Source organism: Mobula hypostoma, chromosome 8 (assembly GCF_963921235.1).
Source record: "Mobula hypostoma chromosome 8, sMobHyp1.1, whole genome shotgun sequence".
In the NCBI taxonomy this organism is placed as follows: Eukaryota; Metazoa; Chordata; class Chondrichthyes; order Myliobatiformes; family Myliobatidae; genus Mobula; species Mobula hypostoma.
This window is the reverse complement of record NC_086104.1, coordinates 13093483-13113700: the sequence shown is the minus strand read 5'-3', so window position 1 is coordinate 13113700 and position 20218 is coordinate 13093483. Positions and strand designations below refer to the sequence as shown.

The 20218-nt window shown below is 41.8% G+C and overlaps 1 protein-coding gene across 2 annotated transcripts in view; it reads right to left on the bottom strand.

The window, feature by feature from the left end:
• Nucleotides 1-3343: 3343 nt before the first annotated feature.
• Nucleotides 3344-20218, bottom strand: part of efcab2 (EF-hand calcium binding domain 2) — a 67059-nt gene continuing 50184 nt past the window's right edge. For both annotated transcript variants that reach the window (XM_063054978.1, XM_063054979.1), the window contains exon 7: nt 3344-3520. In XM_063054978.1, coding sequence (XP_062911048.1) covers nt 3405-3520 — 116 coding nt within the window. In that variant the 3' untranslated portion in view covers nt 3344-3404. The remainder of the gene's footprint in view (nt 3521-20218) is intronic.

Here is a 20218-nt window from a genome sequence, read left to right as displayed (position 1 = left end):
GCCCTCTCTTTTGCTTCTATGCTGTCTTTGACTTCCCTTGTCAACCACAGTTGCCTCTTCCTCCCTTTGGAATACTTCTTCATCTTGGTGAGTTATCGATCATGTCCCTTCCAAATTGCCCCAGAAACTCCAGCCATTACTGTTCTACTGTCATCCTTGCTAATGTCCCCTTTCAATCAGCTTTGGCCAGCTCCTTTCTCAAAAGAAGGGAAGATCACGGCGCGACGCAGCTCGCAGCGACCACTCCATTGGTGATGTCTGTTATTTGTCAAGTAGGGTGCTGTGCACAATCCTGATTTGATGGAGACGGACGTGAGAGCACGGAGGAACATCTAGTGAAACTTCTGAAATGCCTACTTCGCTGCTGCTGCTACTGTGTGGTCCAGAATCTCCGGGGGAGAAGGCACCGAGTCCTTGGCTTCGCTTGCTGCTCGGCGGCTGGGGCTGGGTCGAAGCGCTCGGCAGAGGATGGTGCTCAGAGAGGCTGCGTCGGAGGGGCTGGTCGGAGGGTCGAAGTTTTCGGACGGACTCAGAGTCCGCTGCGGTCGGGTGCTTCCAATGGTGCTGCATTGGCAAGTTGGCGGCACTTGGAGGTTCATGGCAGGGAGAGTTCCTCCCTTTTGCTGCCTGCGTGAGATGATGAGGCTATCAGGACTTTGAGACTTTTTTTTACCGTGCGCATGGTCTGCTCTTTATCAAATTATGGTATTGCTTTGCACTGTTGTAACTATATGTTATAATTATGTGGTTTTGTCAGTTTTAGTCTTGGTTTGTCCTGTGTTTTCTTGTGATATCATTCTGGAGGAACATTGTATCATTTTTTAATGCATGCATTTCTAAATGACAATAAACGAGGACTGAGTGTCTTCATAATCTAATCTAATGCCTCTGTTAGAAAACATTGCCAAACAATGTAAGTCGTATAGGATATTACTTTTTAAATGAGAAGATCCCAATCATAACTTCTAGTTGCAGTTTTTTTAAATTCAGGAGCTAATTTAGTGTGCTGCTATGCTGGTTTATTGACTGTTGTGGAATAAACTTATTCCTCCATATTCAACCCCAACCAGCAATGGAAGACATTTACAGGTACTTCACATTCAATGTAATTGGATAATTGCACCACATGAGAAGTAAATGTGACAAGAATTAGTTAAGAATTCTTGAAGATTAAGACCCCAAACCTGGTACTAACCTCATGGTCTGCCAAGCAGTAGGGAATCCTTCCCTCCCAAAAACATCAGTCCTTCCACTCATTCCTACATTCCTTCCACTCAGGACATCTTCTAGAAGTGGTGCCTCAGGAAGGTGACATCTATGATTAAGGATCCTCACTATTCGAGGCATGCATTCTTTTTATTACTCAACAATCCTAATTACATTTAGCTGACTATGTTGGAAGGATATTGTCGTATGTCCACCATAAGATCTGCAAAACAGGAAGCAGGTACTGAAGTCTAAAGACCCACACTTAATGATTCATAAATAGCTTCTTCCCCTCCACCATCAGATTTCTGAATGGTTTGTGAAGCCATGAACACCACCTTATTATTCCTTTTTTCCCACCATTTAATTATTTTGTAATTCACAGTAATTTTTTTGTCTCTGCTCTGTACTGCTCCTGTAAAACAACAATGTCATATCGTATAGGACTCTGATAATAAACCTGATTCTGATTGTTATTACTGGGAGTCATGCTGTTGGAAAGAGACCCTTCAGTTCAATTCCTCCTTGTCAGCCAAGATGTCTACCTAGGCCAGTGTTTGGCCCACATTCCTCTAAACCTTTTCCATCCTGTACCTCTGCCCCATGGAATGTGTGTGTTATTCCTGAGTGCTCCGGTTTCCTCCCACATCCCAAAGCCGTACCAGGTAGGTTAATTAGTCATTGTAAATTGCCCCGTGATTAGGTTAGGGTTAATCTGGTTTGTTGGGGGTTGCTGGGCCAGCATGGCTTGAATGGCCAGAAGGGGCTGTGCTGTATCTCCAAAATACCGTAAAATTAAAAATAAATATGTATCTGTCCAAACGTCTTTTAAAGCATCAAAATCATAGTTATACTTAGCTGGCTATGTTGGAAGGACCTTTTGCATGCCCACCATAAGATGTGCAAAACAGACACTCCATTCTTTTTGTCACGGGCCCTTCGGGCCCAAAAAGCCTGTGCCACCTAATTACTCCCATGTGACCAATTAACCTACTGACTCACACATTTTTGGAATGTGGGAGGAAACTGTAAACTGAGGAAGTCCATGTCACAACTGATGAGTTGCCTGTGGGTGACACACGTCACAGCTCAGCCAGTCAAACAAACATTGGAACTGCGGAGTCTGGAGATGTGGGTACGTAACTAAGAGATATAGCCAGAGTGCCTCTCTTATACCTACCTTAGGTCTGTGTTCTATTCCAGCCCTGCTATGAATGCTGATGTGTCAGTAATGACAATGGCAACATCAATACAGAATTAACTTGACAAACCCATTGCACTCAGTTGTGAATCAAAGCCACAGTACCAAGAATAATATTGAAATGACAGCAGGGAAATGACCTCCCAAAATCCTGGGCTTGGACATTGATTAGCTGGCTGAGCTTGATCTCATGTGTTGGGTTTGGGTTGGTTGTTTGTATATTCTGCTGAAAATTTCCAGTTCGGTCAGATTGTGCTAGATCAGTTTGACTTGATATTTGAGGGCAGTAGCTATCAACCAGGGAGTGGTGGACAGCTTTGTTTTATATTGTTATACAAAACTTTGAGGAGTATAGGATGAATGCATGCAAGTTTTTGCCCCTCAGTTTGGGTGAGACTAGAACTAGAGATCATAGTTTTAGGGTGAAAGGTGAAATATTTAAGGGGAATCTGAGAAGAAATTTCTTCACTCAGATGGAGGTGCTGATGTGAAATGAGCTGCTGATGGAAGTGGGAAATGCAGGGTCAATTGTAACATTTAAGTGAAATTTGGAAGGGTACTTTGATGGGAGGTGGTTGGAGGGATATGGTCCAGGTGCAGGTCGAGGGGATGAGGTAAGGATCAGATTGGCATAGACTAGATGGGCCAAATAGCCTGTTTCTGTGCTGTCATATTCCATGACAATGCCTCTGTAACTGGGGTAGGAAGTGATGTTCAGGTTCATTACATCTACAAGTAGCAAGGCACAACATTGATGGAGACATAGTCAAGTATGCAGCAGTGAAGTGTGGTGATACTGGAATTATAAATGAATACAAGATATGTCAAATAAAAATGACATTCAAAGGTATATATTTTAGGTTTCATGATTGGCTTTATTTTGTGTAAAGCTGAAGATAAATCAATCAGATACATTTATATGAAATCTTGCACTTTCGGGAGTGGTGAAAACACTTTCCAGTCTAATTTGCCAATAGTTGAGAAGTGCAAACATGTTTCAGTATTCTTCCACTGTCATCATTGCTGCAAAATCTTTGTATAGGATAACATTTTTATCTGGATCCACAGCAGCTGACAGCATCTCTTCCATCTCCTCCTGTGTAAATGGCTCCCCTTTGAAATGAAAGAATAATCTAATAATTTCTTTCTTTTTCCAATCTAACCAAAATTTGTTCAAACTTTGTTCAAAATTGCGACATTCACAGGGATTGCATATGTAGGCCAATTTAAATCATTAGTGTGAAGATGAAGGTTTATCATATCAGTTAAAAATGTAGAAGCATGTGGTTGTCTGTGCAGGAAACTGTAGATTCATAGATTCATAGACTTCAGCTCGGAAACAGGCACTTCAGTCCATTGCAACTATACCAATCAAGATGTCTATCCAAGATGATCCCATTTGCCTGCTTTTGGATCATAGCCTCTAAATCAGCGGCTATAATCATCGTGAGAGGTCATTCGATGGTGAGGCTGCACAAGGTTTACAAAGAGCTCAGGGCCTTTTGAAACATTTCATCTCGCTTCTTTTTACTGGGCCCTGCCAAGTGCCTGAAATATCTCAATGAATTCACCCTGTTGAAAAGTTCTGAAAGTTCCTGAGCTCTTTTTAAACCTTGCGTAGCCTCACCAACGAACGACCTCTCAGAATGATTATAGAATGGTAATCCACGCGTGGAGCAAAAACAGATTGGGGAGATCTTAAATATTTTTTTGCATCTGTATTTACTCAGGAGACAGACACAGAGTCTATAGAAGTGATTCAAAGCGACATCAACTTCATGGACCCTATACAGATTACAGAAGAGGAGGTGTTTGCTGTCTTATGGCAAATTAGGATGGATAAATCTCTAGGTCCTGACAAGGTGTTCCCTCAGTCCCTGTTGGAATCAAGAGCAGAAATTGCTGGGGCTCTAGCAGAGATATTTAAATCATCCTTAGCAAGAGGTGAGGTACAAGAGGATTGGAGAATAGCCAATGGTGTTCCACTATTTAAGAAAGGCTCTGCAAATAAACCAGGAAATTGCAGGCCAGTGAGCCTGACATCAGTAGTGGGAAAATTATTAGAAAGTATTCTAAGGGACTGGATATATGAGCATTGGGATAGACGTGGACAGATTAGGGATAGTCAGCATGGCTTTGTGCATGGTAGGTCATGTCTAACCAAGCTTATAGAGTTTTTTGAGGAAGTTACTAGGAAAATTGATGAAGATAAGGTAGAGGGAGTTGACTCAATGAGCCGAGTGGCCTAATTCTGCTGCTACATCTTATGGTCTTATTTTTCCTGTTCATGTTCCTGTCCAAATGTTTTTTAAGCTGTCATTGTACCCACCTCTAACATTTCCTCTGGCAGCACCTTCCACTCACTTGCCACCCTGAGTGAAAAAGTTGACACTCAAGCCTCCTTTAAACCTTTCCTATCATCTTAAACCTATGCCCTTTAGTTTTACAGCAAAAAAAGAACTCCTGACGAAGGGTCTCGGCCTGAAACGTCAACTGCGCCTCTTCCTATAGATGCTGCTTGGCCTGCTGCGTTCACCAGCAACTTTGATGTGTGTTACTGGAGGAACTCAGTGGTTCAGGCAGCATCTATGCAGGCAAAAATAATCAACATTCTGCATCAAGGTCCTGGCTCAACCTGAGTTGATTATCCCTCTGCTTCCATGAACTCTGCTGTTGCGGCAGTTTATATTTTGCTCCAGATTATAATACCTAAAGTCTATTCTATTGCCTTCTATTTTGTTGTAGCAGTAATACTAAAGTGGTGGCAGACAGATACCCACTGAATCTGTGAAATCAGATATGAATCAGGGAGCCAAGCCAAGTCCAGCTGGAGTTACACATCATATTATCTCCATTATTGCAAAGCCCTTACACTCAGAAATATTGCATGATAGTTTAGCAATGAGACTCACAGTCCTGAGATCTGGACCAAAATACTAAAATAAATAAGTTAAAAACAACTGCAGATGCTGTACATCTGAAACAAAATACAAAATGCTTGAAACACAAACATATGAAGTGGGAGCAGATTTCTCAGCCCCGAGGTCTGGTCTGACATTCAAGGGTTTATGAATTTCATTATAATCACAACTCTGCTTTCCTATACTGTTCACGCACAGCAACTTTTCACTCCTTACTTATTGAGTTACTGTTTTCTCTGTTTCCACTGCCCTTTGAGGAAGAGACTTTCAAAGATTCACAGACCTCTGAGAAAAAATGTGGTATCTGCTCTCTGCTGGAAATTCTTTTTAAAAGGCAACCCCTCATTCTAGATTTAGCATGTATCACCAGGCTCAAGGACAGCTTCCATCCCACCGTTATCAGACTCCTGAACGAATCTGTTGTGCAACAAAATGGATGCTTGACCTCACAATCTACCTTGTTCTGATCTTGCACTTTATTGCTTACCTGCACAATATTTTTTCCTGTAACTTTTACACATTATTCTACATTGTTATTGTTTTACCTTGATCTGCCTCTATGCACTGTGTAATGATCTGGTCTGTATAAACAATATGCAAAACTGTATCTTTCAGTGTATCTTGATACAGTACATGTGACAATAATAAACAAATACCAAGCCAAAGATTTCCGCACAACAAGAAACATTCTCTCTACATTGGTACTGTCAAGACCCCTTAATCAAATCACCTCTCATTCAGATACTAATTGATACAACCTACGTTGACCAACCTTTCCTTATAAAAAAAAATCCCACTCATTCCATTGACTAGTCTGGTAACCTTCTCTGAATTACAGCTGATTCATTTAAATCCTTCTTTAAATGAAGGCACTAGATCTGCATACAGTAGATGGCATGGCATACAGTAAGGAGGCATGGGATCCAAGGACACCTTGCTCTGTGGATCCAGAAATAGCTTGCCTACAGAAGGCAAAGGGTGGTTGTAGATGGTTTGTGTTCTGCATGGAGGACCGTGAACAGTGGTGTTCCACAAGGATTTGATCTGGAACCCCTCCTCTTTGTGATTTTTATAAATGACCTGGATGAGGAAGTAGAAGGGTGGGTTAGTAAGTTTGCTGATAACACAAAATTTGGGGGTGTTGTGCATAGTCTGGAAGTTTGTCAGACTTTACAACGGGACATCGAAAGGATGCAGAATTGGGCTGAGAAATGGCAGATGGAGTTTTAATCAGAAGTGTGAAGTGGTTCATTACAGTAGGTAAAATTTGAAGACACAATATAGTATTAATGGTAAGACTCTTGGTAGTGTGGAGGATCAGTGAGATCTTGGGATCCATGCCCATAGGACACTCAAAGCTGCTGGACAGGTTGACAGTGTTATTCAGAAGGCATTTGGTGTGTGGGTCTTCTTCAACCGTGGGATTGAGTTCAAGAGCCATGAGGTAATGTTGCAGCTATATAAGACCCTGGTCAGACCCCACTTGGAGTACTGTGTTCACCTCACTAGAGGAAGGATATGGATACTATAGAGAGAATGCAGAGGAGATTTACAAAGATGTTGCCTGGATTGGAGTGCATGCCTTATGAGAATTGGTTGTGTCAACTTGACCTTTTCTCCTTGGAACGACAGAGGTTGAGAGATGACTTGATAGAGGTATATAAGATTATGAGAGGCATTGATCGTGTGGATAGCCAGATGGCTTTTCCCAAGGCTGAAGTGGTTAACATGAAGGGACATAGTTTTAAGGTGCTTGGAAGTAGGTACAAGGGGGACATCAGAGGTAAGTTTTTCACACAGAGAGTGGTGGGTGTGTGGAATGCACTGACAGCGATGGTGGTAGAGGCAGATACAACAGGGTCTTTTAAGAGACTCTTAGAAAGGTACATGGAGTTTAGAAAAATAGAGAGCTATGTGGTAGGGAATTTCTAGACAGTTTCTAGAGTAGGTTACATGGTTAGCACAACATTGTGGGCTGAAGGGCCTGTAATGTGATCAAGGACCAAGGAGATCATTGTGGACTTCAGGTATGCTAGGAGTCACACTCACATCCCCATCTACATCAACGGAACTGCAGTGGAGCGTGTATCAAGCATCAAATTCCTTGGTGTCCACACTTCCGAGGATCTCACCTGGTCCCTGAACTCCTCCATCCTGATCAAGAAGGTGCAACAGCACCTTTATTTCCTGTGGAGCATCAAGAAAGCTCACCTCTGTCCCAGGATACTGACAGACTTTTACCGCTGTACCATTGAGAGCATACTCACCAACTGCATCTCAGTGTGGTATGGCAATTGTTCCATATCGGACCGCAAGGCACTCCAGCATGTGGTGAAAACTGCCCAATGGATTATCGGCACCCAATTGCTCACCATTGAGAACATCTACCGTAAAAATACTGCCTGTGTAGGGTGAAAAGCATTATCAAAGATGCATCTCACCCTAACCATGGACTTTTTACTCTCCTCCCATCCGGTAGGTGCTACAGGAGCCTCCGCTCCCGCACCAGCAGGCACAGGAAGAGCTTCTTCCCTGAGGCTTGTGACCCTGCTGAACCTCACATCACAGCCCTAAGCAGTATTGCACCCATATTGTACTGTCTCAGTACTTTTATATTTGTGTGCTGTAGCACTTACTTTTTATTCACAGTTAATTTGTAAATAACACAATTCTTTGCATTTCTGGTTAGATGCTAACTGCACTTCATTGGCTTTGTATCTGTACTCGGCACAATGACAATAGAGTTGAATCTAATCTAATCTAATCTAATGTGCTGTAGATTTCTATGTTCTATTGGACAACGGGGTGACCCGTTGGGACTCCCTTTGAGAGAAGGGTAGTGCAGTCTGATGTGACCAGAATGAACATTAAATTTTCCTGAATGGTATTGGTATCGTTTTGCTTTGGAAACTGAAGTAGTAAACCTCAGTTTATTAAAGAAGAACGACGCTTAGCAAAGAAAATATAGCTCCTCCTCTTTTAACGAAGGACACTTTTGATGACATCATTTCTGGTTTGTCTGCCACCCTTCTGCCTCTCGTTCTCATTCTAGAGATGTGCAGTCCTTTCATCCCCCATCTCTTCATATCTTCTGCTGTTTGTTCTTTGTCCCTGATCCTGCAGACGTGCATTTCTCATCTCCTTTGTCTCTTCCTCTCTCCTCCTTCTGTGCCTGTTTTTGTCATTCTGGAGATGTGCAGCCCTTTCATCCCCCATCTTTTCATCTCTTCCGCTGTTTGTTGTTTGTCTCTGATCCTGGAGACATGCATGCCTCTCCTCCTCTGTCTCTTCTTCTCTCATCGTTTTTTGTCCCGATTCTTTGATCCTGGAGTCCTGCGGCCCTGGCCTCAACTGATTCTTGTTCCCTCCCTCTCCTTGCCACTTCCCGATGACGTTTGGCATTATGTCTTGACCATAATGTCCCTCTTCCCTTTCCACACAGCATAATTAGGCTGACCACTTTTTTACCCTAGTGCTGGATAGAAGATACGAAGCAGTAACACCAAAGGATGCTGATTATTCTTGATGATGTGGTTGATGCTCTCCTAAATGGATGTGATATAGTAACTGCAGTCCTTTGACTGCAGCAAAGTGTTTTATGGTGTCTCGAAGTATGTCATTACAATAAGATTTAATTCTCTCTTATTGATGGGTGGCAGTTAGATCTGTCCCAATCCTGCACATGCTGATGGTGATCAGCAGAATGTGACCCCTCAAAATAGAGCTGCCCTGCCCTTTTGCTCCGGTAGGTGTCGCTGCTGAGGCTGGCTGTGCACGTGTGGGGCTGTCGCGTCCCGATTTCCATGATGGCGGATCGGCTCTCAGGTGAAAGAAAGCCTGTTGATTTTTGCGAATGAAGAATTTTATACGAATATATAACCCTGAACTTGCCTGCATTCTGTAAGTTAGCGCATTTTAATTCGATTTAGCCAAAAAAAGTGCCACTGTAATGCACCGCTTGCGCTAATTGGAGGTCACAAATAGACAAACAGACAGAGAATGAGAGTTTTAGTAGTATATAGATGTACAGTATGTGGTCTTATTAATGGCCTATATAAATGACAGCAAGGTGGAGATACGTCTCTACCAAAGGAGAGGTAAGGGTCTCCTTTCTCCCACCAGCCCGCAGGTCACCTTTAGGCAAGGTGTAGAACTTGCTTAGCCCTCTGATCAGGGTCACGTGAAGCCACAGGAGCAGGAGATGGATGGCCCTATGAGCAGCTGGTGCACATCACAAATTCTAGTTATGTGACCACTGACACCAGGCAGACAGTCTCTGAAGAGGTTGATAATGGCTGGGGTCACCCATCTTGTAAAGACACTGGCCAGAAGAAGGCAATGGCAAACCGCTTCTGTAGAAAAATTTGCCAAGAGCAATCATGGTCATGGATGAGACCATGATCGCCCTTGTCAATATGACACAGCAGGTAATGATGGTGATGATATAACTGAAGCATAATGAAAGGTTAAGAGGGATAGATGGATAAAAATGAGATAACATTCATTTTTTATCCAGAAACAGGTAGGTATTTGAAAGTTACTGCCTGAAAAGATGCCATGGATGTCCTCATTGTGTTGAAAGAACAATGAGGTATATTGGAAGACAAATAACCTAATACTTTTAAATGAGTTTGCGTAGATAAGTAGACTGGTTGGCATAGACATAGGCTGAAGTTCCTATTTCTGTGCTGTACACTCTATGACTCCAAGACCGGCAGCACGTGGTGTTGGAAACCGGGATTAGATTGAATAGTGTGACATGGTAGTGTCGTGGTTAGCACAATACTTTACAGTACCAATGACCGGCGCTCGATTCCTGCTGCTACCTGTAACGAGTTTGTACATTCTCTTGATGACCACGTGGATTTATTCTGGTGGCTCCAGCTTCCTCCCACAGTCCTACTCAGGTATCTGAGTAGCCAGGGCATCAAAGGTTATGGTGAGAAGGTGGGGGGGAGTGGGACTAAATGGGAGAATGGATCAGCTCATGATAAAATGGCAGAGCAGACTCGATGGGCCAAATGGACGACTTCTGCTCCTTTGTCTTATGGTCTTATGGTCCAAAGATGAATCAGTTGGCAGGCGAATTAGTCATTGTAAACTGTCCCATGATTAGATTAGCATTAAACTGGGGGATTGTTGGCCTGCGCGGCTCAAAAGGCCAGAACGGCCAAATATGCGCTGTATCTCGATATGCAAAAGAAATAAATAACTATTTTTCCCTGACATGGGGACAAAGAGCCAAATCTGTTCTTACTGCAGTATTAGTGTTTTTTTTTAATGATTCCTATAAAATCAGGGTGGAAGGTCATGTTTCCATGCTGCATTACTCCATGACCCTAGAATGCAATTTGAAATTGCCCTGAAACTGGGTTACGTCACCTCCTATACCAGCCTTCAGAAGTATAGAGTGACAAAGCTATAGAGAAGTCCAGCGTGGGAACAGGCTCTCCAGTCCACTAAGTCCATATCACTCTTCAACCACCCATTTGCACTCATCCAACATCATCTTTAAGTTCAGGTTTAGTGTCATTTGACCATATACATGCATACCGCCAAACAATACAATGTTCCTCCTGACAAATGTGCACAACACAGCACATATAACTTACACACAACACGTGAACTAATATTACCACAAATAAATTAACAAATAAGGTGCATTTAAGATACAAGTTAAAAAGTAAACAGTATAACACCACTGTTGGGACCTGGGCAGTGGAAGGGACACAGCCTGGAGGAAAGAATCTGTTTCCCATTCTAATAATCTTTGCCCTAATGCTGCAGTACCTCCTGCCTGAAGATAGGGGACAAATAGATAGTTGGATGGATGGGAAGGATCAGTGACAGTACTAGGGGCCCTGTGTACACAGCCCTCTTGATAAATATCTCAGATGGGTGGAGGACAGACTTTGATTATCCTCTCAGGACTCCTGCAATCCTTTGTAGGGTCTTGTAGTCAGATGCCTTGCAATTCCTATACCAGGTGGTGATGCACCTGGTCAGGGCACTCTCAATGGTGTTCCTGTAAAAATTGGTTAGAATTGTGGGTAGTGGGGGAAGCCTCAATCACATCAATCTCCACAGAAAGTGGAGTTGCTGCTATGCTTTCTTGACTAAAGAGGCGGTGTTGAGGGACCAGGTGTGATCATCCATTATATGTATTCCCAGAGACATGGTGTTCCTAACTCTCTCTGTGGAAAAGCCATGGATGTGCAGTGAGGACTGGTCAGCCTGCACCTTCCTAAAGTCCACAATCATCTCTTTAGTCTTGTCCACATTGAGGAGTTGTTTCACCCGCACTGCTCTACCGGCCACTCTAACTCTTCTCTGTATGGGATCTGGTCATCGTTGCTGATGAGGTCAGCCACTGTTGTGTCATTAGAGAGCTTGAAGATTCAGCTTGAACTGAATCTAGCATAAATGTCATCCATCAGTAGAGGGCTCAGCACACAGCCCTGGAGTACATCGGGTGCTCAGCCTGATTTATCTGCCATTTTTCCACCCATATCTGCAATACACTAAGGTTAATTTATGGAGTCCAGTTAACCGCAAACCTGCACACTTTGGGGATGTTGGAAGAAACCCATGTAGTCTGAGGGAGAGCATGCAAACTCCACACAGTCAGTACCACAGAATCTGAGTCTGATCACTGGCACCATAAGGCAGCAGCATTAGAATCAACCATTTTCTGGCCAGAGTGTCCAGCACCAGACAGTCACAGTCACAGAATGAAGAGTCAACCAGAGATGAAGGGATAGTGAAACTCTGAAATTCCTGGAGGGTCAATAACTGTGCACGTTCAAGACCAAGAGCAATAACTATTTGGTTAATCAGGGAATTAAGGGATTTGGGTCAGTCAAAGAAAATGGCAATGAGGCAAAAAAATATAGTGGAAGAGACCTATTGCTTTTCTCTCTTATACTACATACAAATCCTAATTTGTGATAGTACTATCTGTAATAGCATTGAAATCCATTCAGTTCATAGGTGAACAAGAACAACTGTCTTACCAGCTGTGTCCTAGTTCCTGTGAATGAACAGTATGCCTGTTTTGACTGAAGCTATGATATCTGACCCCATAATAAGATCCATTTTATCTACCCACCACTCTTTGAACTAAAAGTGCCTAATTGCAATTAAATACTTTGCAAATATTATTCCACCATTCATACAAATGTCGCAGACAGAACAAATAAAATGTTGACGCAGCTCTACTCGACTGAAAATGGAACCGGCAATCATATGACAGCATTTAGACTATAAATCCATAAGGCATTGGAGCAGAATGTGGCCATTTGGTCCGTCAAATCTGCTGTGTCATTTGATCAAGGCTGATTTAATTTTCCTCAACTTCCCTGTAACTTGATGCCCTTATGAATCAAGAACCTATCAACCTCCACTTTGCATAACCAATGACTTGGCCTTCACAGCAATGAATTCCACTGATTCAGCACCCTCTTTCTAAAGAAATTCCTCCTCATTCCTGTTCTAAAGGTTCAAAAGTTCATTTATTATCAAAGTATACAATTTGAAATTTTTCTTCTCCAGGTAGCTATGAAACCAAGGAAGAAAAGAAAGGCAGCACGAACATCAACCCTCAAATCCCCCCTCCCCACACAAAAAAATACGAACAAAACAGAACAGGCACATCAACCCCCAAATCCCTCCTCCCACACAAAAAAAGATCAGGTGAAGAACAGAGAATATGAAAAAAACTATTAGACTAGAAAAAGTTTATAGTCCAAGTCCACATCCAAATCACAGAAAACCTGGGCAACATTCTCCGGGCCCAGCAGCAGACCTTTCCCTTTCCGTAGCAGAGCCATTAAAATGCAGGCAGCTGGCGCTTACCCTCGGAACTCGCCTCAATGCTTCAGTCTCCCTCATTGCTTTAACTGGCGAAAAGGAGTCAAAGAATGGCTTGCGCCCTGTCCCACAGCCTTCTCACCACAAAGTTCGCACACACTGTCTCTGTATCCTGGAATCCTCTCTGAGACCGCAAAGCACTGAAGCACCCAAACGATCTCCAAGTTTTCGTATACGCATTAATGTTTCAATCTCCCTCATCGTTTTAATCGACGAAATGGAATCAAACATCGGCTCATAGCCTGCCCACCATGAAGTCCCACATGCTGCCTCTGCCTCCCAGAATCCTCTTGGAGACAGTAGAGGGCTGAAACATCCAAACAATCTCCAAACAGCAAATCACAGGCTCCTACATTTCCAGAATCACATCCAAGACAAAAAGCAAACATAAAAGACATAAAAGAAGTGAAATATGTGGTTTCATGATCTATGATTCATGAAGGAATGTCCTTGCATTCTGGGACTGTGACCTCTGGTTAAAGGCTCTCTCACTAATAGAAACATCCACTCCACTCTATCCAGGTCTTTCAATGTTCAGTAGGCTTCAATGAGGTCTCTCCTCATTCTTCTAATCTCCAGCAAGTTACTTCCTTATTTTATCTAATTGTCACAAAATGTTTCAACACCAATTAATTTCTCTTGATTGTTCACAGTTATGTGAGCACACACATAGAAATCTTGCTCATAACAAGTTCCCAGAACAGGGTGATGTGTGATTGGTCAGTTTGTCATTGGTGCCATTGGCTGTTGACTTTTTCTTTGATATCATTAGATCTTTTATATCCACTTGGATGGACTACTCAAGTAATATTTCACATTAGGTATTCCAGACCAGTATTTCTCTGTATCTTATTCTATGTAGTTAAAAACATATAGCACTGTCAAGAGGTTTTCTGTACACTTCCAACTGCAGACATAGTACATTCAGCACGTGCAGACATCTTTTACTTGCTCTGGAAAATACTTTTCTGTCAGACAGTTTTAACATAAAGGAGCCCTTTGTCAGTAGCGCTCACTGTACTGTAATGATCTGTCAACTTTCAAGTCAATGGATCCTCCATATGTGACTGCAGTTATTCTCTCCTTGTATTGCCTTAAAAGTCTTTCCATTTCTTTGGATCCCTCCTGATAAATTTTCTGTAATTTTTGTTTAACTTTCCATTGTGTTTAAATCTTAATCTGCGTGCTTGTTTCAGGTTTTGATTTGCTCCTAATTGTCATTGACGCATGTCACATTAATGAACAATTCCCCCTAATGCAATTACCAAAGAACTTTTTTTCTTAAATGTTTGCTTCATAGAGTTGCACTACACAAAAATGGTCTCATCGGCCAATTACATTTATGCAAACCTATTTGCCCGTGTCAAGTTTGTATCCTTCTGTGTCTTGCCTATTTAAGTGTCTGTTTAAATATCTCTTGAACACAGAGATTATATTTGATTCTACCCAACTCCTGTGGCAACAAATGCCAGACATCAATCATCTTTTCTGTGTAAAAAAAAACATTTCCCTCAAATCCCCTTTGAAACTCCTTCCTCTCACTTTAAATCTCTTGTATCATGAGAAAACATTCTGGGCACCTACTCCATCTATGCCTCTTATAATTTTATATACTTCTATTAGATCATACCTCAGCCTCCTTCAATCCAGGGAAAATACACCCAGCCTATCTAATCCTGGTGAATCTCTCTCTCTGATACAATCACATCCTTCCTATGGCGTGGCAACCAAAACTACACAAAATACTCGAAGTGCAGTCTAACTAGTATTGTAGCATTCATATTCTATGCTCCAACCCATGAAGGCAAGCATGCCATATGCCTTCTACTTTGCCCTAACTACCCATATTACTACTTTCAGGCCACTATAGACTTCATCCCGAAGGTCCTTCTATTCATCAACATTCCTTAGGTGCCCATGCTCCACCCCTATTTGCCTTCCCAGAATGCATCTGTTGGGATGAAGTTCCACTTGGCAGCTCTGTCAACTTTCCATCTGTTCTATATCCTGCTGTACCTTTAAATGACCTTCCTTACAATTCACAACATTGCTAAGTCTACAAATTTACTTATCAGACCTCCTATATCCATATCCAGTCATTCATATATATCACAAACAACAAGGGTCCCAGCACTAATCCCTGCACTCTTCACAGATTTCTAATCAGAAAAACATCCATCCTCTTCTACCCTCTGCCTCCTATCAGCAAGCCAACTTTGGATCCAATTAGCCAGCTTGCCTCAGATCCCATGTGTCTTAATCTTCTGGATGTGCCTACCATGTGGTACATTATTCAATGCCTTACTAAAGTCTAGAGTGAACATCAATTGGCCTGCCAATCTCAAAAAGCTCAATCAAATTAGTGAGATAGGATTTTCCTGATCAGATCTGACCTTTCCAAGTGCACATAAATCCTATCTCTTGGGATCTTCTCCAATCACCATCTTACAGGCTTGTGGTTATCTTGCTTATCTCTGTTGGCTTCTTAAATAAAGGGACAACATTAACTATCTGGCAACTCACCTGTGGCCAACAAAGTCACATAAATCTCCGGCAAGGCGCCCCCAGCCATCTCCTCCCTTGCTTCTAAAATTTCAGAAATCAGAGGCACAGAGTAATTTGAGTGCCCTAGTTTTCTTTAAGGTTAACTTGTAGATTGAGTCAGTAGTAATGTTAGCATTCATTTTGAGAGAACTAAAACATAAAAGCAATCATGCATTGCTGAGACCTTTTAAGACATTGGTTAGATCACATCTGGAATGCTGTGAGTAATTTTGAGGCACATATCTAAGAAAGGAGGGTCTGGCCCTGAAGAGGGCCCAGAGGAGATTCACAAGAATAACCCCAGAACTGAAAGGTTTAATGTATGAGGATAATGTCTCCAGGCTTGTACTTGATGGAGTTCTGACGAACGATGGGGCATCTCATTGAAACCAACTGGGTACTGAAAGGACTTGACAGAGTGGATGTAGAGAGAATGTTTCATTAGTAGTAGAGTCACTGACAATGTACCCTCAGAATAAAGGAATGTCCCTTTAAAACTGAGATGAGGAGATATTTCTTCAGTCAGAGGGAAAAATTGGAAATCTGTGGAATTTGCTGCCACTAAGAGCTATGGGGGCCAAGTCATTGGGTGTATTTTCAACAGAGATTGATAGGTCTTTCTGAAAAGTTTGAAAGAAAAAAAAATCAGGCATGATTGATTGAATGGTGGAGCAGACTCAATGGGTTAAATGGCCTAATTCTGCTCCTATATGTTGCGGTCTTATTGTCTTCTCAGAGCAACCTGAGATATATCACATCAGATCCTGAGGATTTCTCAACCTTTATGTTTCCTATCCTGTTTTGAATACAGTGTTATGTGGACTGTCACAGCCTGGGTCTGCTATGTAGTTTTACACCAGTAGCCATTCTGTACAATGTGAGCTTCAACAGTAAAGATGAGGACATTGTTCACCCTGCAAACAATCTAATTAATCATCAGAAAAAACATTAAAATGTGCTTCTTACATTCTGCCTTATGGAAGAGGGGCTTTTATTTATAAAGGTTGGAGAGAAGATTGAGGGAAAGGGTGATGACAAAAAGCTTAAGTTCTTAAATGGCTGGAGGAAAGACAGAAGGACAATAGTACAGAACATTGGTGGAAGTATAAGTAAGAGTGACTGAACCTGCTCCTACTCCATCTCCACAGTATGCAACTGTGAAGTTATTAAATCAGAGAAGGTCACACACACAAAATGGTGGAGGAATTCAGCAGGTCAGACAGCACCTTTGCAAGGGAATAAACATTTGACATTTTGGGCTGAGACCCTTCATCAGGACTGGAAAGGAAACGAGAAGATGCCAGAATGAAAGTGGGGGGAGGAGAAAGAGTTCAAGCTGGCAGGTCAGAGGTAAAACCAGGTGAGGCACGCAGGGGGGATGAAGTAAGAAGTTGAGAGATGATAGGTGGAAGAGGTTAAGGGCTGAAGAAGAAAGAATCTAATAGGAGAGGGTAGTGGACAATGGGAGAAAGAGAAGGAGGAGCACTGGAGGGAGGTGATGGGCAGGTGAGCAGGAGAGAAATGGTGAGACAAGAGCTAGATTGGGGATGGAAAAGAAAAGAAGGGGAGGGGGAAGAGATTACTGGACGTTGGAAAATATCGATGTTCATGCTGTTAGGTTGAGGCTAACACCTGAGAGTGGCCTCATTGTGGCAGTAGAGGAAGTCAAGGACTGACATGTTGGAATGAGAATGAGGAGTGGAATTAAAATAGTTGCCCACTGGGAAATTCTCCCTTTTGTGGATGGAGCAAAATCAGAAAGGTGAAGATTTGAAGACGGAAACAAAAAAAAATGAGAGTGGTACAAACAAATGCCAACATAGTTACAAAATCCCTTCAAGAGATCTTAAACAAAGATTGTGCGACAGGTATCAGTCAAAATCAAGCCAAATATGTTTTTAGGTTCTGATGTGCTTTTACTAATTCTACAAAAAAAGTGTTCTTTGCCAAACAACTTCAAGTAATTATACCTCACAAAATAAATATTCTTGTAGAGGGAAGTCAGTGGGGACATTAGTCAAATTCTAATCATATCCCATTTAGTTGGAGTGGAACATGTCAAGATTCAAGATTATGAGAGTTGATTTTAATCAGTGAGCACGACCAAGTTACAGATAATCTCTCTAACAATTGGTGGAAAACTATTAATATACTTGATAAATGAAATTTGCTGTACTTCTAAATGACAAAGCACAGATTAATGAGGAGGACAGAGAAGAAATCTCCGTATAAAAACAAGAGATTAAACCATGAAACTTGAATTGCTTAGTTTTAAAAGGATAGCATACTTAAACTAGAACAGCATTTTAAACAGTACACCGGGTCTTCAAATTCTAAGTATATGTTGAGACTTGGATTGCATATTGACCTCCAAGAGTACCACAACCTTGTCACGGTTAGGAGTCTTGCGTGCCTCAATGACCCAGAGGGCTATGTTGGCTGGAGTCAGAGCTTTATGCTTTGGCTCTTGATAGGGTCACCCATGTCAAACAGGTCAAAGGGTAGAGGTTGGACTAAAACAACCATTTCTCCAGGTTCGGGGGTTCAGCTCAGGGCTAACAACCCTGATTGGTCAACTGTTACAGAAACAGCAATGAAGAATCCTTCCACATCTGTGTGCAAAGGTTTACCTGAGTCTCTACCTGGGACTTGCATGACCAACAATAGTGAATTACAGGAAGCTGCTGTCACAATGAACAAAGCCAAAGATGGCCAAAGACAGACGGAGAGGAAGGACCTTCATTGCTGCCCTAAACACCAGCAGTGTAATGGGCAGTAAGCAATTAACCAAATTTCAACTGCAGCATAGTTGTTTTCACACTTAATTAATAATCATTATACATGTCCTGATAGGTGCTCAAATAAGAGGAAGAGATTTCTGTCCCAATGCTGATCAACATTTTACAAGAGAACATCAGAATTCTGAGCAGGACTAGGCCATCTGATATTTTCCACCTCCTCTGCCATTAGTCTAGATCACTATTTATCTTCTACTCAGCTCCATTTCCTTCACTATCTCTAAAATTCTTTAATATACATAAATCTATTGAACTCAGATTAGAATGCAATCAACGACTGCACCTCTACAATCCTCTGGGAAAGAGAATTACAGTTTCACCATCTTCCTCATCTCAGTTCTAAGTAGCCTACATCTTATTCTAAGATCCTCTGCCATGGGAAACATCTTCCCTGTACCTATACTGCCAAGTGCTAAAAGAACTTTTCAAGTCTCAATGAGGTGATCTCTTACTCTTTTAGACTCCGGAGAACCTAAGCTTAGACAAAGCAAATCTGGCAACCCAAGAACCAGTCTGGTAAGTCTTTGCTGCACTCTCTCAGTTGCAAATATATCCTGTACAAAATATTCCAGGTATTTCACAAAGGATGTATAAAATATATTAACTGATATTCTCCCCTTATGAAGACTGACATAGCATTTGATTACCAAATTGCTTGCTGCACTTGTATGCTAATTTTAAATGACGTGTATAAAAAAATCCACATCCCTTTAAAGATCAATACTTCCCATTATTTCACCATTTAAAAATTACTCTTCTTTTCTGTTTGTGCTGGTAGATAATATTTTTCAAAATTATATTCTTTCTGCCGTGTCTCACCTACTCAGTCAGTTTGTCTGTACCTCCATGAACCATGCCCCCTCCCAATCACAATCCCACCCGGTTTTATACCATTAACAAACTTGACAGTAAGACACCTGGTTCTCTCGTTCAGATTTTAGACATAGATTATGATAATCCGGGGTCCAAGCAACAATTCCTGCAGCACCCTGCAACATAACTTCCTGTCTCTCGAACTCAGTTCCTAGACTAAAAAAGGTAAGCACCTTCTTTACTACCCTATGATACTCTGCAGCCACTTTCAGGAAGCGATGGACTTGGACCTAAAATCTCTTTGTACGTCAACACTGTTAAGGGTCTTGTTATTAAGAGTGAACTTCCCTTTATGTTTGATCTCCCATTTTCAGCACCTCACATTTGGCCAGATTAATTTCTATCTGCTATTTCTCCACCCATATCTGTAAATAATCTATATCTTTCACTTTATCCCCAAGCAACCTGCCGCACTATCCACGCCACCAATTATTGCATCGTCTGCAAAAGTGCTAACCTAACCACCCACGTTTTCATCCAAGTAATTTAAATACATATACATTGGATTCCAGTTAATTGGGCCACTGATTAATCAGGGCCAACTTATTTGGACCAACTCTTAAAGAATAAAAACTAATCGAGAAAATAGCTGGGATTCCTTTCACTTATTTGGGACAATGCTGCTTAATTGGGACAGGAGACTGTTGCTGGACAGTTTCTAACTAGTGTCAATCACGTAAACACTGTGTGGCCATTAGACACTATACCATGCATACAGCGAACAGTTTTTCAATAGCGTTAGTTGAATGTATTTGTGTTCAAAAATCAGTGATTTTTCTTACTCGTAGTTGGTGATGAATAAACCA